This window comes from Sinocyclocheilus rhinocerous, unplaced genomic scaffold (genome assembly GCF_001515625.1).
Source record: "Sinocyclocheilus rhinocerous isolate Xijiao unplaced genomic scaffold, SAMN03320098_v1.1 scaffold1312, whole genome shotgun sequence".
In the NCBI taxonomy this organism is placed as follows: Eukaryota; Metazoa; Chordata; class Actinopteri; order Cypriniformes; family Cyprinidae; genus Sinocyclocheilus; species Sinocyclocheilus rhinocerous.
Genome location: NW_015639805.1, coordinates 701,196 through 728,479, shown reverse-complemented (window position 1 = coordinate 728,479; position 27,284 = coordinate 701,196). Strand labels below are relative to the sequence as shown.

The 27,284-nt window shown below is 36.1% G+C and overlaps 2 protein-coding genes and 1 non-coding gene across 5 annotated transcripts in view; 1 reads left to right on the top strand and 2 right to left on the bottom strand.

The window, feature by feature from the left end:
* Positions 1-728: 728 nt before the first annotated feature.
* LOC107752156 (glutamyl-tRNA(Gln) amidotransferase subunit C, mitochondrial-like) lies at positions 729-3,150 on the bottom strand. Of its 2 annotated transcripts, XM_016568045.1 has the most exons (6): positions 2,889-2,922; positions 2,633-2,822; positions 2,432-2,482; positions 1,483-1,652; positions 1,077-1,180; positions 729-813 (listed from the first exon to the last, which is right to left on the bottom strand). In XM_016568045.1, exons 2-6 carry the CDS (start codon positions 2,798-2,800, stop codon positions 752-754), a joined length of 555 nt encoding a protein of 184 aa, XP_016423531.1. In that variant the 5' UTR covers positions 2,801-2,822; positions 2,889-2,922; the 3' UTR covers positions 729-751. The 2 variants fall into 2 exon arrangements, with proteins under 2 accessions (XP_016423531.1, XP_016423532.1); XM_016568046.1 differs by having other exon boundaries at positions 1,483-1,637; positions 2,633-3,150.
* Positions 3,025-3,097, top strand: trnak-uuu (transfer RNA lysine (anticodon UUU)). Its single transcript has one exon. It is a non-coding gene; the product is annotated as a tRNA-Lys (tRNA).
* Positions 3,151-5,612: 2,462 nt separating the features above from the next.
* Positions 5,613-27,284, bottom strand: part of sgsm1a (small G protein signaling modulator 1a) — a 38,693-nt gene continuing 17,021 nt past the window's right edge. The window contains exons 4-27 of one of the 2 annotated variants that reach the window (XM_016568030.1): positions 22,587-22,749; positions 22,141-22,293; positions 21,954-22,021; positions 20,876-21,021; positions 19,467-19,604; positions 19,112-19,236; positions 18,018-18,085; positions 16,458-16,621; positions 15,253-15,382; positions 14,241-14,367; positions 13,772-13,836; positions 13,503-13,648; positions 12,940-13,068; positions 12,355-12,537; positions 12,148-12,219; positions 11,675-11,963; positions 11,361-11,593; positions 10,578-11,216; positions 10,365-10,489; positions 8,869-8,951; positions 8,640-8,749; positions 8,444-8,540; positions 7,322-7,489; positions 5,613-6,547 (exon numbers count right to left, since the gene is read on the bottom strand). In XM_016568030.1, the coding sequence (XP_016423516.1) occupies positions 6,459-6,547; positions 7,322-7,489; positions 8,444-8,540; positions 8,640-8,749; positions 8,869-8,951; positions 10,365-10,489; positions 10,578-11,216; positions 11,361-11,593; positions 11,675-11,963; positions 12,148-12,219; positions 12,355-12,537; positions 12,940-13,068; positions 13,503-13,648; positions 13,772-13,836; positions 14,241-14,367; positions 15,253-15,382; positions 16,458-16,621; positions 18,018-18,085; positions 19,112-19,236; positions 19,467-19,604; positions 20,876-21,021; positions 21,954-22,021; positions 22,141-22,293; positions 22,587-22,749 (3,710 nt within the window). In that variant the 3' untranslated portion in view covers positions 5,613-6,458. Of the gene's footprint in view, positions 6,548-7,321; positions 7,490-8,443; positions 8,541-8,639; positions 8,750-8,868; positions 8,952-10,364; positions 10,490-10,577; positions 11,594-11,674; positions 11,964-12,147; positions 12,220-12,354; positions 12,538-12,939; positions 13,069-13,502; positions 13,649-13,771; positions 13,837-14,240; positions 14,368-15,252; positions 15,383-16,457; positions 16,622-18,017; positions 18,086-19,111; positions 19,237-19,466; positions 19,605-20,875; positions 21,022-21,953; positions 22,022-22,140; positions 22,294-22,586; positions 22,750-27,284 lie in introns of both variants that reach the window. The other variant, XM_016568029.1, reaches the window with a different exon arrangement.

Genomic DNA, 27,284 nt, shown 5'->3' with positions numbered 1-27,284 from the left:
TCTTCTGCCGAATAATCAGTTTGAAGTCAGGTAAATCACTCCAGCTTAGATAAGGTGTCTCTGGATGGAGGTGTGCATTTAAAGCCTCAACGTAAGCCCCGCCCACGCACAGTAATGTTTCGCTTCTGAAAACTTCACAACGTCACTTTCTGTTTCCATTCCACTTGATCGCGGATGAAGGACTAGCACTGATCAGCAGATTATTGTTCAGCAAAGTTTAATCAAGGACGCATGCTTGTTCAGTTACATCAGAACCAAACCCCGAAACATTCATCAATATATATACAGTATATATATATATATATATGTATAAAAGACAATCAGAATTATTATGTACATATATATACAGAATTCTGATTGCCTTTTATGAACAACAGGGATTATTGGAATGAAGGAATTTCCCACGCTCACATTTTGTAAAGGCAAATAAAGCATACTAACTAAACATTTGATCAAAACAAAAATGCTTTGATTATTCTGTTCATTCACATTTGTTTTGTTAATGAAATTATTATGATTACTTGATACTTTCTGTAACATGTCCTTCTTGTTGGCTATTTCTTAGATTTGTTTCTTTAAGTGAATTTTTGTGTTTGCTTTATTTATTTCATCTATCACTATAAAGGGACCATGAGTGATAGAAAGGCATCACCCATTTCCTTAAATATGTTTGGAACATTACAAGACAATATACACAAGATAAAAATACATATTTATTATAACGCAAGTCAGATCCAATGTTACATTTCAGTCAAAATTCAGAGTGTTTAAGCATAGCAGATCTCTCTTCTCTCTTAGGCAGTGGGATGTTCCCTGCATTAAAAAAGAAAGATTGATTATTCATAAGTAGTACACATATTCAATTAATTATAAAAAAAATGTACAAAGCAAATTTAACCAAGACACCTTTGTTCTAATCTGATGGGCAAGCAGTTCAATTCTAGTTCAGGCTTTCTCTGGTTAAATCAATAAATAATACAAACCTCAATACTAAATGTTAGAATGGAGATTCATTTGTTCTTAAGTTCTCATAGAACATCTTGTCTTTTTAGTAATAGTTTGGGGGGGTTTTTTACCTGGAGGTGCAACAAAGTACTCCTCTACTGTGTGTTTGGCCAGCTGGAGCAGCTCCTCCGCACATTCACCCTCTGTTACCATATCATCTCTCAAATACAGCTCTCTGTACACAACAGGAAGTTCAAGGGAAAAGTTTAGCTCCTATCAAATGGTGACATGTTGACACTATGAGCAAACATACTTTGAGTGTCTGGGAAGAGCTACCACCATTTTGCAATGAGAAAATATAGCAAATATAAGTATATTTTTAAACAATATTAACAGTCAACAAATGAAAACACCATCAAAAAAGGCCTTAATTCAATGGATACCCCTAAACTGACTGGAAGTGGTACCCAGAACAACTAGCACACTGTCACATAACTTATATGAGTTGATGTGAGCATCAGCAGGATTCTTAAGTACCTGTCCTCTAGAACTGAATCCGTCGGCTCCACACCATCAGTATTAATGACATGAAGCTGATCAGCGAATCTAATGGCTTTCTCCAGACAGTCCACCCCTTCTTTACTGCCAAAGTCAACAAGGGCTAATCTCTCCAATTTGTCCACTAAATCTGGTGAGACTCTTGTTGGCTGCAAATAAAATGAAACATGGTTATATTGTTATGTCTTTTAGGAAAACGTAAATTCTTCATTTTTATATCAGAATGAGATTGATTGCCAAGTACTCTTAAAAACAAAATAAAATACTAAAGTACTATATATATATATATATATATTTATATATATAGTATATACTGTATATATATATACACAAAGCAAAATTATATTGTAAATGTGTGTTTGTGAATGTTTATATATAATTATATATAATGTATGTAACAAAACGAAATATGTACAAAATATTATTAATGAATATAATCGCTGTTTAGGGCAAAACTTTTCACATAATCACTACAGTAGAGTGCTGCTCAGTTTCTGAACTATGTTTTTCTGCTGCCATCTACTGCGAGATTCAAGAAACATTGTGAAAAATGTCAAAGTAAAGCTTTATCTTTATGAGGGCTTCTGTTACCATGCTCCAGTCATGCCACTTTTTGCTTAGGTTGTCAACTAGGCAAGGAGAAATATTTGGTGACAAAATTGTCAGGGGTGCACATTTTGCCCCATTGTCCCCTACTGTCGTGTCTTGTAAATAAAGACTGAATTCGAACTGTATTTACGTGCTTTTTCTGAAAACTCTGAAACAACATTACATGTACATAACTCACTGGCACATCAGTGTTCCTCTCGCTCCCTCTAGTGGCAGCCTATGGTTACACATCAATAACCCCACAGCTATTACTACACATTCCTGTATTTCATGAGGACAGCATAAGCTGCATAAATGCTTGTGCAGAAAGAGGCCTTACCGGTGGAAGTTGATTTTCTGCAATGGGCTCCCATGTGGGTGCCTGAGGAACCTGAAGAGTTGAACAATGTGCGAAATATTTATATTAGCATTGCATTATATGTTCAACATAAAACATTTGCTCACCTATTGATGGGTTAATTTACATCTTACACATTTATTCAAAACAAACCCAACCGTCTGCAAATTAAGAAAGCTTTACCTTGGAATTCCAGGCGGAGTTACTTGATTCCCGTTTGCATGTCCACCGTGACCAGAACGTTCCGCTGCCCGATACAGTATTGCTTAGAGCGGGCAGCGTTAATACTCCACACCGAGGATGCGCAGGCCGCAGCGCCCTTGAAGCTCGCGCTGCACATTTACAAAACATGTTGAAATGACGTTCCAAAGTTTGTCACGTTGCTGTGCGCGCCGAGATGAATGAACAGAGTTAAGATTATAAGGATTTCTCTATTGCGAAGGACACATAACTACAGGCGTCCTACCAAAAATGAAGATGAAAAAAGATATACTTTTCCGGAAGTAGATTTTTTTTTCTCTCAAACGGTCATGCCTTATCTTCTCAAAGAGAACTGTGGGAAATATCTGCCAAGAGCCCGGATAGCTCAGTCGGTAGAGCATCAGACTTTTAATCTGAGGGTCCAGGGTTCAAGTCCCTGTTCGGGCGAATGATTTTTAATCTGCCTTTTTGAGAAGTAGGCAGGCACAGACAATGCAAAAATCAACCGTTTGACTATTTATGTATGACTATATACTGTATATGTTATATTTGCAATTAACCTAATTATACATCTATATGTTAATAAAAAAATTATATTAAAAATTACATATTTTTATATAAAACACTATAAATTCTAATAACATATAAGGAATGAAACTCAGATTTTGTATATAATATACTCTTGCATGAACAAAAAATATATATATAATTATAAATAAAATATATTTTTTATATATGCACACACACACACACTCACTCACTCACACACACACATACTTAATCATTGCCTACAGAAGCAGGAATATGATGATTATATTTGTTGGAAAAATAAGAACGATTCCATTTTATTTTGTTTTTTAAATAAGTACATTTACCATTTAATATATATTTAGAATTTAACACTTTGTAGTAATTGATCAGTGTAGCAAGAACATTCACATAAAAACAGACAAAATGCATACATTCAGATTTAAATAAATACGTAACAACACATACAAATTATAAATGAGTTTTTTTTTTTCTCTTCTTAGAATATATTTTGCACATGAAGAAATCAACAACATTCAATGCAGCAGAATTATTAACACCTGCTCATTTCGGACCACATAAATTATGTAGATTAGATGCAAATTCATGTGTTCACAGAAGTTTGGAATACACGTTGATTTTGATCTGCTTTACTATTCTTGCTTAAATGGTCAGTTTTAGCCTTGTGTTACAGATCAGACACATGAAAAATGATACTTGGGATTCGATACACTTTCCGATTGCACCTCATTGTGGATACACCAAAGGTTTCAGACCCGTAGCTGTACTGGTTTGATCATAGGATCAATACTTCATTGTGATTACAACATGTTATAAGGTACATAATATTAGATCTATAGCAGAGGAGTGTGGTTAGTGTGGATGAAGAAACGCAATGTACATTTTGTACAACAATTTCATAATGAAAAATAAATAAGAGCACTGATGATTTTCATTTCTTTGTGTGAATATTAGTGTCCATTCTGAAAACCACGTAGGCAACGACACCAAAGTTAATAATATAGATTCTCTCTATATAATAAATATAGCACGTATTTTTCTGTACAGTCCACAAACAGCAAGAATACATCAAGCAGACAAGGCCTTGTGGTAGTGATTGTGAGCTGTCCCGGTCCACACACACACACACACACTCCGACACAAACATCAAATCTAAAAAATAAATCCTAATTCCAGGTATTCATAGGCTGACTGAAAACATGACACCAATGCACTGAAACACAGTACTGACTCAAACATGACATAAACCCACGAAAAACCCAAATCATTATTCAGTTCTGTAACACAAAGAGAAGAAATTTACGCACAATTTTTTCTCTGTTCTAAATCTAATACCTAGAGACATTCCTTGGTATTGTCTAATAATATACTGTGTGATACAATAACCTGATCTGATTCAGTGAAACAACTCACAGTAAACACACTGACTCGGAAATAAGCAGGTTACAGAAACACATGCAGAAGGTCAGTCGACTGAAAGCACAGCGCCCTCTACTGCTACAATCTACATCATATTAAAAGTGGCACATCAGAATACTAATAAAGTGTGCAGGTCATACAGAAGCTTTAAGAAGGCGGTCACACTAGATTTTAAGCAAGTAAAATCATCCCTATTTATTTCAGATGTCACAACAAATATCTGTAACAACATATATCATACTCTCAGGCTTCTGTTTTTTAATAAATAATAAATCAAATGAAATGTTTAAATATAATATATATTATCTACTACAGTTTCCCATGGCATTACAAATCAAACGTCTTTTTAATTTAAATTTGTATGCAGTACATGATGGAAAATCTATGAATACACTACTGTTCAAAAGTAATTTAAAAGCTGCGGTCCGTAACTTTTGGCGCTCTAGCGTAAACACTTATTATAGGTGTACCGTAGTGATTCAGGACAAGCCAAAAACATGGTTTGGAAAATGGATTCATGGTGTACTCGCTTATTGTATAAATTTTGAACACAAAAAAAGTTACGGACTGCAGCTTTAAGGTAAGCTTTTTTTTTTTTTTTTTAAAGGAATACTGTTATTCACAAAGGAATAATTGAATGCATCAAAATTGACAGTAAAGACATTTATAATGTTACAAAAGATTTATATTTCAAATAAATTATGTTCATCAGTATTTTCCACAAACATATTAAGCAGCATAATTGTTGATAATGTTTCTGGACTTCTAAAGTACCATGCCATACTGAAGACTGGAGTAATGATGCTGAAAATTCAGTTTTGCCATCACAGGAATAAATTACATTTTAAAATAAATGAAAATAGAAAAGTTGTTCTATATTGTTTTTACAGTACTGTTATTACTGTATTTTTTTAATCAAATAAATGCTGCCTTGGTGTGCATTAGAATTCCAAAAACGTTAAAAAAACAACAAAACAAAAAAAACAGACTGATCCCAAACTATTGAACAGCAGTGTACATATGTGCACTCCATATATGTGAAATCAAATGGAGCATGAAATCTAGTGTGAGCGTCTCTTAGCAATAAAATGCACCTGACCTGAACTCCTGAACTATTGCTCTGTTTAAAAACCTAGTGAGCTGCCTACATAGGCAGCATTTGAAGGCATCATAGGCACACATCTGCAACATAATGCTGCTTTCTAAGATATGTTCTATTGGTCACATTCTAAGGCAGCATCACATGAATGAAGAAAATGTTTAAAAATACTTGTTTTCACCGACAAGTATCAATAAAAGTTTAAATCTGATTTAAACGGACTATTCTACCCAGAATGTGTGTGTGTGTGTGTGCTATGTCCAGTATGAGTGTCATTATATTAACAAACATACTAACACCAAATTCTACTGGAATTAAATTGGAAACAAATCAGTCACTTCTGATGTCCAAATTTTCCGTTTATGTAGGCAGTAGACAGCAAGGCAGCTCACTAGGTTTTGGAACAGAGCACACGAGTCACTAGTGACTGGTAATCCTGACTGCATTTTAGACACAGGATAACATTCCATGTCAAACAGTGAATGACCACTCATTAGCAGCATCTGCTTATGAAATGTTATGTACTATGATGTTCAGTAAAACCTGATTAAAGAGCCAGATGACTCTCTTAAATGGCACACTGACTGATTGCAGGTAGATCAAGAAGTTTGGCGTTGGAAATGTTACCGTATGCTTGAAGCTCATTAAGCTTTGGCCAAATGTTCCCTGTTGTTTTGTAGCAAGGGCTGATGGGTTACACTGTGAACATGATTTAAACAACAGAGGCGAGAGGTTTCAGAGTTACTTGTTCTCTATAAGCGTCTGCACTTTGCAAACCAGGTCTCGAGCCAGAGTCAGAATTTGCTTGATATTGTGATGCTCAGCCATTTCTGAAAAACAAAGGATGATATGAGGATGCATTTATTCAAATGACCAGACTATTTAGCAAGAACTAAATCTAAAATAAACAATCAAATAGCCCTAAAGCAATTTCTCCACATTTGAATTGTGGGTACATCCAAGAGCAGCTAAAAAATATCACACTCGATTCAACATCTATGTAACTAAATGTAACTAAAATGTACATTTTAATTGAAATGTAACTAAAAAATGTAAATAAATCACTTCATGAATTGTAAAATTAATACATACATTTAAAATTAATGAATTGTATTGTTTTAAAAATAGTTAAATGTAACAAACAAATTGATGCATCATTTTAAATCTAAGTGAAAATAAAGAAAACTAAGAATTCTAAGAATGCAATGTAAATGTTACATTTGAAATGACTGATCAATTTATTATTTACTGTTGCATTTAACTACATTTGAACATGAATAAAATATTTTTAAATGAATTTAAATGTCTATTTGTTTGTCAGTTTAGTTTCCTTCATTTGAGTTTTAAATGGCACTACCAGTTCTCCATAAACATGAGATGCAACAGGTTGTTAATTTGAATTGCGTTTGTACTCTGCTGACTATGGTGCTGGATTTTGGTTACACAATCCTCTTTTCTTTAGATGTGAAATGCTCGTGAAGAGCAGGTTATATTGCTACCTTATATTCTTGATGCTGATGTCTTTATATGATTTTTTTTAATAGAGGTTTATGACATTGAGATTTATGTTACCATACCAGGGTGTATAATGAATATATAATTACCATTGAAAAACTTGATGATGTCTGTGAAGTCCATATTGTTTTCTAGAATGATGTCTCTGTATATTTCCACCAATGCAAGAGCAATGAAGAGCCCAAAATGGCTGGAGGAGACACACTTAGCAGCCCAGATGACCTCCCAAACAGCAAACACATCATCATACACCAACTCTGAGGAATTGAAATATGTATGTTAGGCAAAGATGGCGATAGTAACTTTTTTTTATTAGGCCAACTGTTCAAATTTAAATAAATATGAGAGTCAAAGCTGGAGAAAATCAATGGACAGCAGGGGGAGCTGTCATTTCTGAATTGGTTTATAAGCTTGGCCCTGGACAGAAGCTAATTTTCTAGTTTTTAATATAAAAGGGCTTTAATGAAATTAAATATTTTCTCTCATAAAGCACATGGCCATTAATGTGAGTAAAGCTTTGTGCTTAGCCGAATATCATTATAATAGGTTTTAAATTACTAAGTCACAACCGACAAAAGGAAATGCAATTGCTAATTAGGAGATTGAACATTCACTAAGCAAAATATGGCTGCATTTCATTGCAGATGAGAACTAACAGAAGACATTTCTTCTCAAGTGTCACTTGTAAACGCATTGCATACTAGGCAGCATCGAAGGCAGTTTAAACCATATTTGTGACCCTGGACCACAAAACCAGTCTTAAGTGTCAATTTTTCAAAATTGAGACTTGTACATCATCCGAAAGCTGAATAAATAAGCTTTCCATTGATGTATGGTTTGTTAGGATAGGACAATATTTGGCCGAGATACAACTATTTGAAAATCTGGAATCTGAGGGTGCAAAAAAAAATCTAAATACTGAGAAAATTGCCTTTAAAGCTGTCCGAATGAAGTTCTTAGCAATGCATATTACTGATCAAAAATTAAGTTTTGATATATTTACAGTAGGAAATTTACTAAATATCTTCATGGAACATGATCTTTACTTAATATCCTAATGATTTTTGGCATAAAAGAAAAATCTATCATTTTGACCCATACAATGTATTTTTGGCTATTGCTACAAATATACCCCAGCGACTTAAGACTGCTTTTGTGCTCCAGAGTCACATTTTTTCTCATTATACGTTTAATTTGAAAGATATTATTACCTCTTTTAAAGTCAAGAAGAAACCAGCGATAGCAGAAGTAGAAGTGTGTGTAGTCTCCGTTCTGATGCATTAGCTCAAACAGCTCTGCGTCTAGAATCTAATTACACACAGTGAAGAGTGAAAAGATCCACATCTTACATTTAAAGGCCGGTTTCGAACAAACATTAAAGAAAAATGTCTAGAGCAGACGTTTGACCTGGATGAGAGATCTCATATTGGCAAAGTGTGTGTCCATCGCACCTCCATGAGGAAAATTTTGATTCATCCTTTTCATTAGTTCAGTGAAACAACTGAAAGCCATGGCCTCTGAAAGATTCAATAAAAACAGATGAGAAAAGCTAAGAGTACTTGTTATTTCATTTTTAAACAGTGGCATGAACTCAGAAACAGATGAAGAACAGCAGTTTACACAAAGACAGACTCACCATCATCTAGAATAACTAGCAAGGGAGCGAGCAGGTCACACATGCCCTGGACATATCCTATTTCCAGGTGCTGCCAGACATAACTGCAGAAATGGACACGTCATTATATGCGTTGGTCAGGGATATTTGAGCTACATCACAACACCAGGTGTTCTGAGGAGTTTAATGTTCTTTGACATGCAGTTGCAGTCAAAGAGCTCACTTCAAAGTCTATAATAGTCTGGCCTCAAGATATGACTTAATGTAGTTTAATGCATGTTTTACCATCTGCCATGCAAAAATCATACATCTGATTACTTAGAAATAGGGATGCACTGGTATTAAAACTACTATTCTTTTCATAAATGGCCAGTGTTTATATTCTATCCTATTTTGTCTTCATTAAAAATTAAAATGAGTTGTTGTTGTTTTTTAAAACAATTTTAGGTAATCACAACATTATATTATATAGTACAAAAATGGATACTAATTTTTACATTTGCTAAGGATTACATTTGATCATTCATTAAATTATTAATGTTAGTAAAGGTTAATTTGAAGTGAGCACTAGATGATGGCACAGGTAATCTAAAATGTAAAATGCAGTAAATTAGCATGTGGAATTAAATATTCCATATCAGCCAACATATACACTACCATTCACTAGTTTGGGGTCAGTAAGATATTTTGAAGAAAAAAACAAACAAACAAACAAAAAAACATTAGTTTTATTCAGCAAGAATGCTTTAAATTAAACAAAAACAACAGTAAAGACTTTTATAAATTCTATTTAAAACATTTTATTTCTATTTCATTTCTTCTGAAATTTTTTTTTTCATAAAATAATCCTGAAAAAAAGATTTCCACAAACATATTAGGCAGCGCAAGTGTTTTTACCATCGATAATAAAAAAAAATATTTCTTGAGTACCAAACCAGCAGTACTTGTAAGAATTGTTCTAGACATGCCGAAAATTTGAGGCTACAACACAGCAGCTCTTCTTCTTCGTTTTCTCTGCTGCACTAACTCTGCAGCAGCACTTCTTCTTCATCGTCTCGTCTGATGCACTCACTCAACCAAGCATTCTAACCTCAACCTCGCCCCTCACCACCCCCCAACCATTCGAATTTCTGTAGGCGGGAATTCTTTTTTAATGATATTCTAATGAGCCGCTTTGTGATATCACAAAGCCCGGAAACCAACGCTGTAGTCCAAACAAGCCGTTCGTTGTAGTTCTTGAAAAGGGATTTTTAAAAAACGAAATATCTCCCTTTGGAGTGGACTTTGAGATTTGTAACTTTCTAGATCTTTTTTATGCCCAAACATACACACTACACACTGACTAAAATTTAAAAAGTGAAAAAGCAAAATAGGACCCCTTTAATATAAAATATATTAAAATAAAGTTAAATTGTAATAATATCTAACAATATTACTGTTTTACTGTATTGTTGATCAAAAACAAAACTGAAAGCAGAGCACATATAGTGAAGGTCAAAAAGGAATGATTTTATTACCTGCACATGATGTTGCGCAATTTTTCCAAGTTAGCAGGAGTAAAATACCAGTAATTTCGGTCACAGCGCTGAACGTCTTTATCAATGCGATGCAGATTTAGAGTGTACAGGTCCAAAAGCTCTTGCTGCAATTACAAAGGTGAACATATTTATAGAGATAATATAGTTAACTATGTTATTATATAAAAATACCTCTCTGAAACACATGCTTACAGAATAAGTGGTGCCTATAGAGGCAACTGGAGAGGTAGCTTCATTCTTCTCAGCGTTTACAGCAAGTGAATCCAGCTGTGGGCAAATACTCTCCATCTCTGGCTCCTCAGAGTCCATTCCTTCAGAGCTGGGCTTTCCATGAGCTTCCTCCAGCCTGAGCTCCAATACAGGTACAGCTGCCTGCTCACTAGCCTTGCTTTTGGGTGAACTCTTCCTTTCCCAAGCCATGGACACTTTAGCTGTAGGAATCTCTTCCATTTCAATTGCAGAGGGAGACTCGTCTGACTCAGTTGCATCTTGGGCTTCACCCATCTCTCTTGTGCTAAAAGCTTCATGCACCAATGGGACCACCGTCTCCTCAATTACTGGAGCGTTCCTCTGCATTTCTTTATGTGTGCTTCTCTTTGAATCATCCTTCCCTTCTCTTAGCTCTGTACCAATGGTTTTTGGGAGAACTGATGTTGCTTTCCTCTTTACTGTTGTTCCAGCTCCACTGGGTAAATCACTGGTCTTGTTCTCTTTCTTATCACTTGGTTTTAAAGCTCTTTGTGTGCCACTAACATCGTTGGCGTCATCCACGCATATCTTGTAGTCTTTATCTTTGCTTATTTCATTGGTTTCTTTCTCTGTATCATCGTCCTTTGAAACAGACACCAGCATGTCAGCTACAACCTTCTGCTCAAGTGCATCTGATACCTTATGATCTTTTGTTACCAAAGGTTCCTCTTGGATTGCTCTGATATCTTTCATTCCCATGTGGGACCTTTCAGTGTCCACACTTACCCGATTCTGCTCTGGAGGAGTCGATTCCTCGACCTCTGTCACTTTGAGAATTTCTGACTCAGTGCGCTCTGTCAGTGCTTCATTTTCTGATGTCAAAGTCCTCTCTGGAGAGTCGCCCACTTCCATTTTGGTCATGTGGCTGCGAGCCATTTTCAACCCCTCAGTCTCGACCTCTGACCTTTTATCGGAAAGGCTCTCTGTGGCCTTCTTGCTTCTCTCTGATATTGCCACAACTGCACCCAAAGACAACACTTTGTTAACCTCAATTCTACTATATTCTCTCACACCTAGTTTCTCAATCGATTTGGTCTCACCTTCCTCAGTCACCTTTCCTTCCTCACCAGATGAACTCGCAAACCTCTCCTTTGATACTGCAAGCTGTAGTTGAGCTTTAAGGCTTGGGTCATGTATCCCACTGTCCTCTGTGCTCAAGGAGTCCGACTGACCTGAAGTAATGGAGAAGTTTCTGGAAGAGGGTAGACCGGAGTCTGGAGAACTTGTGCCATTTTGCGGTGTTCCACTTGAGATTTTGGAAACCTGTTTGGCATCTTCACTCTTGGGCTCAGACTCGATCTGGTCGACCTCTTCAATGGACTCAAACACCTGGAAAAACAAACCAAACAAAAGAAAGCTACTCCAGGGGAAGGGGTTTTGGGAAGTGAAGAACTACCAGGAAAGAGTTATGAACATTGGTCAAGGGGGGCACCATTTGTAATCACATGTTTTAAGGAAATGTCAACTTGCACAAATATTCATGTAATGGCCACAACATCAGTCTGAATCTTACTTGAGTACTGCTGCTGGAGTCGCTCTGCAGCCTGGAATCTCTTTCCCTGCCTGAACTACAGCTCTGCGAGGACTGAATGACAAACACAACACATCCCTAAGTAAATACTACATAAAATCAAAAGCAAACCTTTCAGTCTGGACTGGAAGTCTTCAGTGCCTGCCAACAATGCATTTTGGTCTTAGAAGGTCACTCTGAGACACTCACCTCATAACTGACGGTGGAGTCACGGTGCATTATTCTCTGTGTGGTGCTGTCTATACTCGCCCCAGACGAACACTTGGCTAACGCCACAGCATGCTGTTCTTTTTCTCTCTGCCTAACAATGGCCTCACACCCCAGCCATTCGCCCATTGTCTGCTCGTAGCACGCTCGCATCTGCTCATCCACCTGCAGAGTTCAGAGTATAAGAGACGGCAACATCTTACAATGAAATCCACTCAGTAACAATGTAACAATTGCTTTGATTCACAAACCATCTGAAATCCAATTAATCTTGCTTTGGAAAGAAGTTGACTAAAAAAAACTAAATGCTTGTTGCATTTATCAGAGGTAAGGAAATCAACTGACTGGATGACATATTTGCCTATTCCAGGGCAATCACTGGAAATCTTAAAGAGAATAAAGACTGAAGTCATGGTCACATTATTTTTTGCAGTTTAAAGTTGTTGCATGAAAAACACTGCGAAATCTGCATAGGGATTTTTCCAGTAGAATTTCGCCTAGCAATGTAAACATGACTGCACCTTAAAACTGTTTGGGAGGATGGTTTTAACCAGAAAATACACTAACCTCTTTTCTCTCAGCCTCAGACATCCCAAATTGGTAATGACCCAGCAGGAAAGGCCAGACCTCCTTTCGCAAAGAAGGCTCAACTCCACCGAAATAAACTAGTCGCAGTAACTCCTTCTCCTCATAGGTCTGCAAAAGAGCAGGTACACACCGACTCCAAAATGGGTAAACTGACTTCCAAGCACAAAATGGTACAAATGGTATTTGAATTCATTTACATTTATATTTTCCTACTATTTTACAATGTTTATCAGTCAAACCAATATATATATATATACACACACATTGGTTTGCCTGTTTAGAGCATAAATTAGTCAGCCAGTATAAGCACACTAACGATCATAGCCATAAGGGTACTTCTGTATAGATTTTACATTGATTTGCACCCTTTAGTGCCGCCACTCTGGCACTCAGGCTCTCAGCATTAGTCATCCAAACATATTGTTTATGTGATAGAACTGAGAGAACTGTGATTAGGGACAAATGAATATTAATGAGTGTCTGGCGAAGACGCTCATTTAAACGGACTCCAGGCAGGTTTGTGTGTGTGTGTGCATGCTTACGCTGCAGTCTTGAAGAAACTTCTGCCACACTTCTGTCGTGAGGCCTCCATAGGAGTCACTGGGCACATCTGGTTCCACAATAGTGTGATTGACAAGGCCAGACAGGTGAGTGCGTACCGTGGACAGGTGACGGCAGTACGCCAGCCCTGAGAGGGCAAAATATGTGTGTGATTGATTGAATAAGAGAGACATTTGAGAATGTGAAGGTCACCTTTGATGGAAAAAGATGGTGTTGTGAGACTATAAATTTATGAGTAATGGATACAAACATCCATAGAAAGCCCGAGAGATGATTTGGTTCTTCATGTTGTCACACAGCAACTTCAGAGGGGCCCTGAAAAGAAGATAATATTTTTTTCCCCTTAAATATATATTTAACAGTTATTTCATTTAGATTTATATCTATTATTTCATAATAGGTTTTACATATAAACAACAAGGTGTTACTTGAGTATGAAGTAATACCCAATTGTGATTTTTGGGTGAATTTAAATGTAAAAACAAACAAACAACAACAACAACAACAACAACAGCAACAACAACAACAATAATAATAATAACAATAATAGTCATTGCAGTAGTAGTAGTTGTTGTTATAAAGTTTACATTTCTACCCAAATTAAATGTAAATTCTACTGTGTACCTCAGACGCTTATTCTTGTTTATCTGCAGGTTTCTTTTCAATTCTAATTAAATGAATCAAAATGGACTATACCATTTTTCATTCTGTCATTGTACCTTTCATGATTGCATCCATTGGGCGGTGCTCCATCAGAGAAACTACTCTGTGAGCAGGAAGAGCAAGATGATTTCCTTGGTGTTGGGTGCCACATGTTTGCTCCCTGATCTATCAATTCTGGTGCCACTAACAGAAAACACACACAGAGAAATCTGATTATGCATTGAACATCTGGATACAAAAAGGAACTTATGTAGCCAAAAGCAGAGCAACAAGAACCCACTATTACACCCAGCTTTAAAAAAAGAAAAAGAAAATATTGCAATAATATCAGTCTGCATGGATTTAATGAAGTAATAATGGCTGCCATGACACTCAAAATTAACAGGATCACATTCCAGGTCAGATTTAAAAGCCACTATTACTGTTACAAACACATATGGTCATTATATAGTAAACATAAATTTCAAGTCTCCCGGGAAAACACTCAACCATTAGCCCACAATTAACCAAGGGTCACTAAATTTCACTGGAGGAGGACTCCTGAACAAAACAGAAAACTCACACTGGCAACTAAGTGATTGCTTGCAGACGTAGAGGCCATAAAAGCAAGCATAAACCAGCAAGAAGTTGGCGCGTCAGACTGATACATGAACACATAAATGAGCGGTGACAGGGAGAATTACAGCTGAGCTCAGGGGAGGATGGGGACTCTCCCGGGGAGCTGCAGTGGCGCTTTGGCATCACCAGCGTCTGCCGTTTAGGAGGCCACAGCCCTCTCGAGTTCAGGGAGAGAGATCGGGCCAGGAGGACAGTACCCAGTGAAAGACGGGAGGACTGGGTAAAAGTCACTGTAATGAGTCAAAACATCTCTGTAAAACCAAAGGAATGTTTATGACAGATGACATATGAATGGATAAAAACCAAAATGACAAACAATACCTAGATGGATACAAGAGGCCCTTTTTCCTATTATCCACTTCTAAAAGCTGATATTAAAATAACCGTACCATAATCGGGAAACATTTACTGGCTCAAGAGCTTGTTTGATACCATGATTCAGTATCTTACCAAATTCTGACTGACTGTTTGGGAAAACAATACGGAAGACAAAATCTGTTGCTTCTTCCTCTTCTTTGTCTGAGACAGAGTCTGAGGATCCCTGTGGACATCTCTTCTTTAGCTTAGGAAATACCTTACCCTGGAAAAAGAAAAGTGAAGCATCAGTTCGATATACATGACTGCAGATGATCTAGAACAAATTATTTTTTCCATTTAGAATTTATTTGTAACACACAAAATGAATTGCAATTGACAGATTAATCAATCAAGACATACAAATAAGAGCACAGTGAGAGATCGTAATTGATCTAAATAATACGGTAAAAATCAGCGTAGCGTCTTGAATCTGTAGCTCAAACAGTGAAGCAGGGCGTTTGTTTTTAAAGAAGTCTCTTATACTCAACCAAGGCTACATTTGTTTGATTAAAAATACAGTAAAACAAGTAATATTGTAAAATATAATTAGAATGTTTTCATTGGTTTTAAAATGTTATTTATTCCTGTGATGGCAAAGCTGAATTTTCGGCAGACATTACTCCAGTGTCACATGATCCTTCAGAAATCATTCTAGCATGCTGATTTGGTGCTCAAGAAACATTTCTTATTGTTATGAATGTTGAAAACACTTGTTGTGCAACTTAATATTTAAGTGGAAACCGTGAAACGTTATGGATTCTTTGATGAATAAATAAATATTTAATTGAAAAAGAAATGTTTTGTAACAAATGTCTTTACTGTTACTTTTGATCAATTTAAGGCATCCTTGCTGAATAAAAGTACTGATTTCTTTCAACTCTTACTGCCCCCTGTACTGTACTGAGTGTAATGTATGAAGTAATTGTAGAAATATTTAAAAAAGTTAAAAACACTGTGATTTAAGGGTCATATCAAACAGAGTTGTCTTAGACTAAAACAGAGGATACTAATAAAAATACTTGGTCAAATAATGGCAATGTTTTTCACTCAGCATCTTAAAATTTTACTGTTCCACAAATGCTGAAAAGTTATAATCCTAATGGAAGAACAAACAATTGTCAGTCGGTACACACTTTACATATTCTGAAATTAGAGTAAGTGTGTATATTGGAGGAAGGTGCAGTGTTGGGGAAAGTTACTTTTAAAAGTTTACGTAACTTGCGTTACTTGTAATGCGTTACCCCCAACACTGTGAAGGTGTACAGTAACATTACATTTTGTACAGATCACTTTCTTACCTTTCCTCTCTGGGACCAAAGCGGCGGGTCTAACTGGCCGTGAGGCAGCAGACCATTTTCCAGACAGGAGAGGAACTGTAGGAGGTGACCACCACGGGGAAAACGAAGCGGTGGCCTTTGAATCCCATCCTGACTAACCAGAACCACTGTTCCCCCACAGTCCACTGCAGACAAAAATACATACACAATGGAATTAATATGAAATAATGTTCATTGATATTTAAAGGACACGGTCTCTCGCTATCACATATTACTAGGTTAAATACTTGAATGTTTTGTACATAGTGAACTCTTCTGTAGCATGCAAAACATTTCCTCTTAGCTGTATCTAAAATCTGAATCATCATGATATTCTTAATATTGAAGCCATGACACAGCCTGTACAGTAAGGAATCATTCATTGGCATTATTAGCAGAATTACATTGCTTTATAATCTGATTAAAGCCTCACTTTAAATTCTCATCTCTCTCCAGAAGCAATTATGTTCTGATAAATTCTGCCCTCTCTCATCGGTCCACTGATCTTGTGCTTGGATGAATATGAAAAGGGCAAGTACAATTGAGGATATTGGCTGAATATTTGAGTACACCCAAGTGGATTTACTTCACCAAAAGGGACTAGATACTGATTAACTTTTAGCCTTCAGAAACACTGTAGGGTCTATGAATGTTGGAGAATTTTGTGCTATCACATTACGGTCATATTATATGTTAGGGGTGGGCAATCTGACAATTTTATATCGTGATCGATCTTGAAGACATCTACTGTATGATCTACTTTTTGAAGCGAATCGTAGAGATTGTGATCTTTCATGTCCTAGTAATAATGTTAAAACTACAGCAATGACTGCCTATTAGATTATATCACGCGTCTCTATCATGTGTCTTTCACGCATGGTGACGTGTTTAAAAAACAACTCAACGTGAGCTAGCAGCAGTAATGTGAAGAATCTAATTTTAGTTTCAGTTTCTATTTGTGCCACATGATGTTCCATTCCTTTAACGCGGTGCGCTTTTGCCTCTCCAAAACTTAACGTCCAAATCAGTCCAATCATGTAATGTGTGTGTCGTAAAATGCAGTCTACTGTGGGACATGCTTTATTTTAAAAAGAGTTAGTAAACCCTACAAAAGAGACTGTTCACCAGGCACGTTCTGTGCATACTGGTGAATATTTAAATAAAGACAGTCAGTTATGTCTTAAGTGAACATAAACAATTGGGAAAGAAAACGGGTGCCTGTCAGTATATTAGATCTGTGCATTCCATCTATAAGAAACAGCCGCCTAATAAACCTACTGCTGTCTGTCATTAACGTTAATCAAACAACAAAAGAGAGAAAATCACTCACTGCTCTTGACTGAATTTGGTTGTTTAATGCAATACTGTGTTTTAAGTAATAGCCTTGTTCCAGTCTGGATATTCTCAATAGTGCATCTCAAAATAGGGATTATATGTGAATTATTCAAACTGATCTGTCAGAATTATGGACAAGAAAGAAACTGCAGGATGCGTGTCATTTGGGTGCCAGTTAGATTTTCAACCTGGCACAATGTCACCTACCCTGCTGATGACAGTGCAAGTACACAATCTCCTCCAGGCGGATTGTCATGGCGTAGTCCCAGTAAACACTGCAGGAAAACAGGTGAGACTTTGAGTGGCTTGTGACCAACATAACTATGAATAATACAAACCAACATAAAATAATATAAATACTTACATTCCAGTGATTCAAAAAGTTTTTAATTTAAGAAAGAAAATATCTTGTTTTGTTTCAATTTCTGCATGAAGTTAGAAATCACTCATCAGGGGTAAAAAAAATAAAAATAAAGTAAAAAGAAGAATATTTTTTATATCAGCTTTACAATATGCATATACTATGGAAGCCCGGTTCCGCCACTGAATAAAAAATAAAAAGGGTAATTGTGACTTTTTATCTCACAATTCTGACTTTTTTTCTCATAACTGCATGATACAAACTCGCAATTGCGAGTTTATATCATGCAATTCTGAGAAAAAAAAGTCAGAATTGCAAGTTTTTATCTTGCAATTCTGACTTTATATCTCACAATTCTGACTTTATAACTCGCAATTGTGAGTTTATATCTCACAATTCTGTGAAAAAAAAGTCTGAATTGTGAGATAAAAAGTCGCAATGACCTTTTTTTTATTTTTTATTCAGTGGCGGAAATGGGCTTCCATAATTTACAGTCAATATTAGCATTAGGATAAAGGGAAAAATGTCACTCTATACAGTTAAAAATATATACATAAAACAACATTATACAATATTATATTATAAACTTTGAACAAATCAATAAATGCATTACTTTGCTTTCAAATGTTAAACCTTAAACCATAGAGCTTTTGTTTCGGTGGAAATCTGCAGGTTTAAAGATTTTTATGTTGTCAACTCTTTTGTTGACAACAGATTTAGAAATGGTTCTCATTACTTAGGAAGATTAAGAATGGAACGCTTCACTGAAATGTGTCGAGTTTGCATCCCTGTATTATGGTGGAACGAGAAATCCTGTAATATATTACATCTTATCATATCCTGTGATACTCCGATTCAAAGAGATCAATCATACATTACATTTTATTAAAAGAACAAACCAATGCTATTTCCACTTTATTCTGTTTATTCTGAGTCCCACCTCTTCTCATAGTCGAGATCTCCCATGGAGCCGTTCATTAGCTGATTTGGCGTCCATTTCAGAGTCATGCAGTCAGCCGTCTGGTGTAGAGAGAGGTACCCTGGGATTGCTTCCATATCATCCCTCTGAAAGCACCACAACAGAAGCCCACGTTATGAAGCAACTACAAATCTATAGTCAATAATAAATGCTGCTCATACCATGTTTTCAGCTAGTAGCTTTTTGCACTTTTATTATATATTTTCTATGTAATTACAATAAAGCAAACAATAATTTGATCTTTAAATAAATATTCAGTCAGTTATAACCCCCTAAAGATCTGTCAAAATTGACAGCTGTTTAATGCATTATTCACCGGCTGCACCAGTACGTTGTTCTTGCCGAACAGGAGGGTCGCTCTGGAATTCTGATGAAGAGACTCCACATAGTCTCTGGCAGAGGGGGAGGGAGATGGCCTTTCATCCATACTACTACTGGAGTGTCTTTTCTGAATCTGAACACACACATGCACACATTATTAAGAACTGAGGGCAATCGCTAACCTAATATGTTTCTGCCAAAACATTACATCAGCAACTAATGCAACCAGACAACATACACAATTAAAGTGATAAACCCTAGCAAACAAAGTGTTATAGGAGCTATTCATCTTGTTTTCCTAACAATACGCCACTGCATCTATCTGTCCAAGGTGGATAAATTTGTGGCCGCTGGTGAGTCACTAGATGTATACTTGCGTCTCCTCTTTCATATATCAAAAAGGCTCTCGGCACCAAAAACTGGGCTTTTACAGCTCACTAGCAGATTTTTATACATCAGAAAACAAGCCTGGAGTGCAGTGCAGTCAGATCTATCAGAGACGAAAAACAAGCGCTGTGTGTCCTGCTGTTGTGTGGGTGTTGGCGATGGCCAGAGAGGGTGATCAGTCAGGAATCTGATGGCTGCGTTTGGAAATGGAGCTGGGTAATGATGTGAAACATATCTCTTGAGTGGAGGTTCATACTCTCCTCAGAAACATGGACTACACTCAAACACACAGACCACAGCATGACTCTTATGGACCACAACCCTCTTCAGAAGCCTGTGATGAAGTGAACTGCACTGATTTCAAAGGCTAGAACCTCACCGAACCAAAGCAAATACACAAACTAAAAGGTCTTGCTCTGAAATATTGAAATGTCATTTATTTTGCCTTTGCCATATCTATGTTACGCAGTCTGTTGTGTAAGAAAACATCCAAACCTGATAACCAGCTTACACAAGATGTTGAAAGCTTGCTTAAAAATAAGCTTTATTGGCTATGTCACTATGTATTATGACTTCAATGTGACATGCAATTGACTGACTATAAACTGCTTTTGACCCCTGACATTTCCTTGAGGCACGGTTGAATACATCAAGTGAATTTCAAATGGCCTGAACCTTACAGTTTGAAATGGCACTTCCATCTCGTTCAAATGCACAAGAGCTTTCAATTTTGCTAATTTTGCTAAGACTGAGAATATCAGTGTATCTATAAAATTAGCTCTTACTCTTGACCTTTTTTTAAGAACGTAACATCTTAAATATTGTGTAAAGTGCCATAACCCAGAATGCTAAGATCAATATATCACCCTGCACATAATTGTGATGAAATTTCTGCAATATCAGCACTAAACAGAACTGCACATTTACTTACAGTTGCACATTCAACTGGGATAAGATAAAGTATTTCAACTCACAAAAACTGTGTTAAACCCGTTTATACAATCACAGGTCACTCACACAGAGGGCAGGTCTCTTTGTAGGAGAGTCTTGTCGGCAATGGCCACTGTGAATACGATGCCTTTGCACCAACTCGTCAGCTGAAGGATCCGTCCAGAAATGATCTGCCGTCTTCATTTTAGTGTACTCCAATGCACAGGGGCCCACTAAAGAAGAAATAAAGTTGAACACACATTATCTGCACAATGCCAGGAATACAAAAGACACAATATGACACAAAATAGCTCCGTCCAAAACCTAGTGAGCTGCCTCCCTAAATAGGCAGCTGCAGCATCCCTTCATTAGTGAATGATTCCACATAATTAGTGCTCTGCATGGAAGACTCACAACTGATTTCAATAGAATTTGATGTTATGATGTTGCTAAGCTAATGGCCTGAAACTCAAATAAGCATAAAAATATGTAGAACACAAATATTGGGTAAAATAATAAGCTTAACTAGTGGATCATTTACAAATAATATGTGACCTTGGACCACAAAACCAGTCATAAGGGTCAATTTTTTAAAATTGAGATTTATACATCATCTGAAAGCTGAATAAATAAGCTTTCCAATGATGTATGGTTTGTTAGGATAGGACTAATATTTGGCCGAGATACAACTATTTGGAATCTGAGGGTGCAAAAAAAATCAAAATACTGAGAAAATCGCCTTTAAATTTGTCCAAATGAAGTTCTTAGCAATGCATATTACTAATCAAAAATTAAGTTTTGATATATTTACGGTAGGAAATTTACAAAATATCTTCATGGAACATGATCTTTACTTAATATCCTAAGGATTATTGGCATAAAAGAAAAATCGATCATTTTGACCCATACAATGTTTTTTTGGCTATTGCTACAAATATACCCCAGCGACTTAAGACTGGTTTTGTGGTCCAGAGTCACATATAGTAATATATTTCTTTACTAATACTATGCTTTTCAGTATAAAATATTTCTCTTGTCCACCAGCTTTATTTTTCCACTAAGCATGTGAAATAATTAGCTGATCACTGACTTCACTAGGTTTTAAAACAGTGCATGTCCCCAGATTGCATTAAGAATGAGAATGATGATTAAAAAGCATGCCTACCTAACAAAGAGGCGAGGATAGGCCCGTCCACAGGGTCCATTAGGATAGCCTCCTTCTCATAAAACTTACTGAAACAACATTAAAAGTCACTTTAATTTAACATAATGCAAGCTGGCAAGTTTGATTGTACCTAAAAGAAACTGGTCAAGCTTGCTTTCTCTTCATATCTCTATCCCACCTCTCTCACCTGCTGTTTTCCACCAGGTACAGCACGATCTTGTCTAGCACTTTCTCAATGAGTGCGGTGTGGATCCACACATGTCTGACGGCCTGAGGTGAGAAGTTTGGGACTTTGGGCATCTTACGGGTGCTTTCGCTGTACGAGAGAGACTGACTTCGTCTGAAGTGAAGAACAAAGGTCAATAAAACATTTTTCAACTGTCAAAATCAATTCCCATGTAGATACTTATGCGTTTAAATGAACGTTTGTCCACTGGGTGGTACCACTGAGCATATTACTCTTTCCAGGAATAGTATTTACTGGCATTTTGCCTGTGGACATACTGTATGTTGGTGGTATTTATGAGCTGCAGAAAGCAAACACATTGCAGGTTTGTTCTATTGCTTTATTGTATTTTTAAACAAGTCTGAGTTGTATGTTGTATTGGAGGAGATCACAAAGTCTGTTCTCACTTGCTCTCAAAGACCAGTTCCAGCTCCTGGGCTTTTCTGCACAGCTCTTCAGCTGGAGGGAAGCTTTTGCCCACTTTGGTGAAGAGCGCAGCTATCTTGTTGCTTCGTAGGAAACCAGCAGCTCTCCGCTTTAACCCATGAAGCACACAGGCTTCAACAGCAGCTACACACACATACATTTACACACAGACAAAATGGACAATAGGACATAAATGGACCATTTTCCATAAAGAAGAAAGAGAATGTTACGCCAGTCCATGAAAGGCTTTTTGTGTATCAGAGAAACAAAAATAGTGACATGATTGCAAAATAGTGAAAACAGTGCTGTGAAAATGTGAAAATAAACACTTTCATGTACTCATCCAGAAATTACACTGTTAAAAATGTTTGAGGTCAGTAAGATTTCTTTTAAGGAATTAATACTTATACTCAGCCAAGGACGTACTAAATGGATCAAAAGTGACAGTGAAAACATTTATAATGTTACAAAAAGGTTCCTATTTCAAATAAATGCTGTTCTTTTGAACTTTCTATTCATCAAAGAATTCTGAGAAATCCCCCCCCAAAAAATGCATCATGATCTGCACAGAAATATTAAGCAGTACAACCTTTTTTTCCATTGATAATAATAAAAAATATTTCTTGAGCACTAAATCAACATATGATTTCTAAAAAAATCATGGGACACTGAAGATTGAAGCAATGGCTGAGGAAATCTTTGCATCTTTGCCATCACAGGAATAAATTACATAACAAATATTAAAATAAAACATATCGTTTTATATTGCAAAATATATTTCAAAATATTACAGTATTTTTGAGTAAAAAAATTCAGCTTTGTGAGCATATGAGACTGCTTTTATAAACTTATTAACTAAACTTTTTAACTAAACAGATAGTGTACATATTCAAGCATACTGTATTATTAGTAGGGGATAATGTACAGTCAGCTGGCCATTACTGCAAAACAATCCCTGAGACCTAGATGTGAAATGGAGGGTTCCTGTAGATTAATACTTATACTCAGCCAAGGACGTACTAAATGGATCAAAAGTGACAGTGAAAACATTTATAATGTTACAAAAAGGTTCCTATTTCAAATAAATGCTGTTCTTTTGAACTTTCTATTCATCAAAGAATTCTGAGAAATCCCCCCCAAAAAATGCATCATGATCGGCACAGAAATATTAAGCAGTACAACCTTTTTTTCCATTGATAATAATAAAAAATATTTCTTGAGCACTAAATCAACATATGATTTCTAAAAAAATCATGGGACACTGAAGATTGAAGCAATGGCTGAGGAAATCTTTGCATCTTTGCCATCACAGGAATAAATTACATAACAAATATTAAAATAAAACATATCGTTTTATATTGCAAAATATATTTCAAAATACTACAGTATTTTTGAGTAAAAAAATTCAGCTTTGTGAGCATATGAGACTGCTTTTATAAACTTAACTAAACTTATTAACTAAACGGATAGTGTACATATTCAAGCATACTGTATTATTAGTAGGGGATAATGTACAGTCAGCTGGCCATTACTGCAAAACAATCCCTGAGACCCAGATGTGAAATGGAGGGTTCCTGTAGGACCCTAAACTGGTTTATTTTGTGATAAAGACCGGCTGATTGTACATTATAACTCTTGTATTTGTCTACTTTTGAACACATAAACTAACAGAAAATAAATATTCATCTAAGCATCAATTATTTCATTATGTGAAGAGCTATGCATGAAAATTGTACATGAAGTGTCAATTATACAGTTAAGCTGTAATTATACAAATACACTTGAATGGAGAATACTGCAACTGACCAGTCGAACTCTACACATCTAGAATTCTAAAAATCTAGAAAACACTTTAATACATAATTGAAAACATGTCAATTTGACTCTCTATTCTAATTCTATTTGATCTATTTGTTTTCTTTATTATTTACAAACAACTTGACCCTCTAACACTTGCACTCTCTATTCTATTTCTATTCGAACTGCTTGTTTTCTTTTTAAAAAGCCCCTGACACTAGCATTCTCTACTCTTTTTCTATTCTATCTACTTGTTTTCTTTTTATTTATTGTAAAAAATGACCCTCTAACACTAGCATTCTCTACTCTTTTTCTATTCTATCTACTTGTTTTCTTTTTATTTATTGTAAAAAATGACCCTCTAACACTAGCATTCTCTATTCTTTTGACTTTTTAAAATATTTTTTAAAATATTTTTATTTAAAAAACACTTAACCCTCTAACACTTGCACTTTCTATTCTATTCTACAAGTTTTCTTTTTATTTATTATAAAAAATCCTTGCTACATGTACTGTGCGTTAGACTAACCGAGACTTGTCAGAGCACTTACATATTATTGCTCTTTTGTTGGTTTTGATTGCTTATTGTCCTCATTTGTAAGTTGCTTTGGATAAAAGCACCTGCTAAATGACTAAATGTAATGCAAATATGTAATCAAACTAAAACACCCAAAGACAGTCAGATGGAACACAAATACGTCGTGGACTGAGACACAATGCACTACGTGGCAGTGCCTGCAGAGCTGATACTGAAGCTCTCTCGGGACTAATCTTGTGAATCTGCTAGGATGGGGTCGGGGGAAAGCCTGCGTAGCCATGGAAACCCTCACTGATGGAGCACTTGCGCTCATTGAAAGCTGGGCAGGGCTCTGGAACAACATCAGCTGTTTTATCTCTCTGCCTCGTTCCTCATCCTGTCCTTTTCTGTCGTTTCACCTGTCCAGTGTGTCACTTTTGTTCTCTTTTATAGCTGTTCTTTGTGACAGTCTCGATATTTAGTCTCTCTCATCTGACTCCAGCACTTTATGGCACTTCCTCTCCTCTCCTCTGCTGTGTTTATAATCTCTAGCATCAGAGTGTCACTTGTTTATCTCCTCCTCTGGTCCATTATTCGTGTCCAAGTCAGACTGAAATGCCCGAGAGATAAACCAGTCTACAGCTCAGGTTAAAATCTCTTAACAATTCAGAGAGATGCACATCCATACAAACACAGCAGCCGCTTTCATCTGATGCTGTATTCATCGCTCCTCTTTGACCAGCCTAAATGGATTCATGCCGAAGAGAGAACACAGATAAAAATGAGCGAGTGAAATGAATGAGCAGTGGACGCACGGACCATCAAACAGGTTCAAAAGGTCTTTAACACGTTTCTAAAGACACACTAACTAATGAGAGGATCTTTAGTTCATTTACAATAACAGAATCTTCTTTTAACTCACCATCATGTCATTCAGAACTCTTATTATGACTGTTTCTACTAAAATAAGTTGTTTACAGAAGCCTCAATTTATCAAAAAGGACAAAATGCTTAATTAAAGTGACAATACAATAGCTTTGCTTATGAAACAAACAAATTCAAAGTCGTAATTCACTGAAAATTGTCCCTTCAAATCTCTTGGGCACCTTTACAAGATGTCTCAAGAAATGATGTACCGGGTATAATGATGATTTGCATTTAATATCACGGGTTTTCATATGTCTAGTCACTGATCGCATCAAGAATGAATGTTTTGGATTGCACGTTGAATGAAAATGCAGTAATATTGGGAAATATTAGCACAATTTGAAATAATGTTTTCCAGTATATTTTAAAATGTCATTTTCTGTGATCAAAGCTGAATTTTCAGCATCATTACTCCAGTCTACAGTGCCACATGATCCTTCAGAAATCATTCTAATATGCTGATTTGGTGCTTAAGAAACATTTCTTACTAAAATCAATGTTGAAAACAGTTGTGCTGCTTAATATTTTTGTGGAAACTTAATGACCCCATTGCAAATTCAAGAGTAAATAATAATTGCATTTAAAAATTAAGTATATAGGGGAGCTCTTCAGCGAGAGTCTTTTAGAGTCAGTTCCTCTTATAAAGCTATTGTACAGCTTCAGGAGAGTAGTGCAGGCTACTTTCAAAAAGTGCAACCTAGAAACAGGGAAAGAAAGAAAGAAAGAAAATAGGGTTTGGAAAGACAAGTACAAGTAAGTGATGACAGAATTGTAATTTTTGGCCAAACTTCGGGCTGGGCAATAAAACGATAACGATTAATATCACAATATATTTTTCCCTGTGCCATGAACAATCCCATTAGAAAGCTTTTTCCATGGATTTACAGCAGTAACACTAACTGCCTCTTGGTATTGTGGCAGAAATGTGGGATTTATATATGAAATTTTATTATATTATTAATGTAAACATGTATTAAGGAGTAATAGTTAAATAAGCTACAGCATTTGTGCATATGTATTAATACTAAATGCTATACATGGTTTTACCTGTTTATCATTATCTAATTGTGTGATACTGTATTTGGTTAATTTTAATAAAAGTAGAGTCCTAACTCAAACGGTTACATTTAAATTTTACCCATAGATTTTACACTACAGGTTGTTTCAGCTTTTACAGATGTTACTGTTTTTGTTAAAGGGGTCATATGATGTTGCTAAAAAGAACATTATTTTGTGTATTTGGTGTAATGAAGTGTGTTTATGCGGCTTAAGGTTAAAAAAAAACATTATTTTCCACAAACTGTACATCATTGTTTCTCCTCTATGCCCCGCCTTTCTGAAACGCGTCGATTTTTACAAAGCTCATCGGTCTGAAAAGCAAGGTGTGCTGTGATTGGTCAGCTATCCAGTGCGTTGTGATTGGCCGAATACCTCAAGC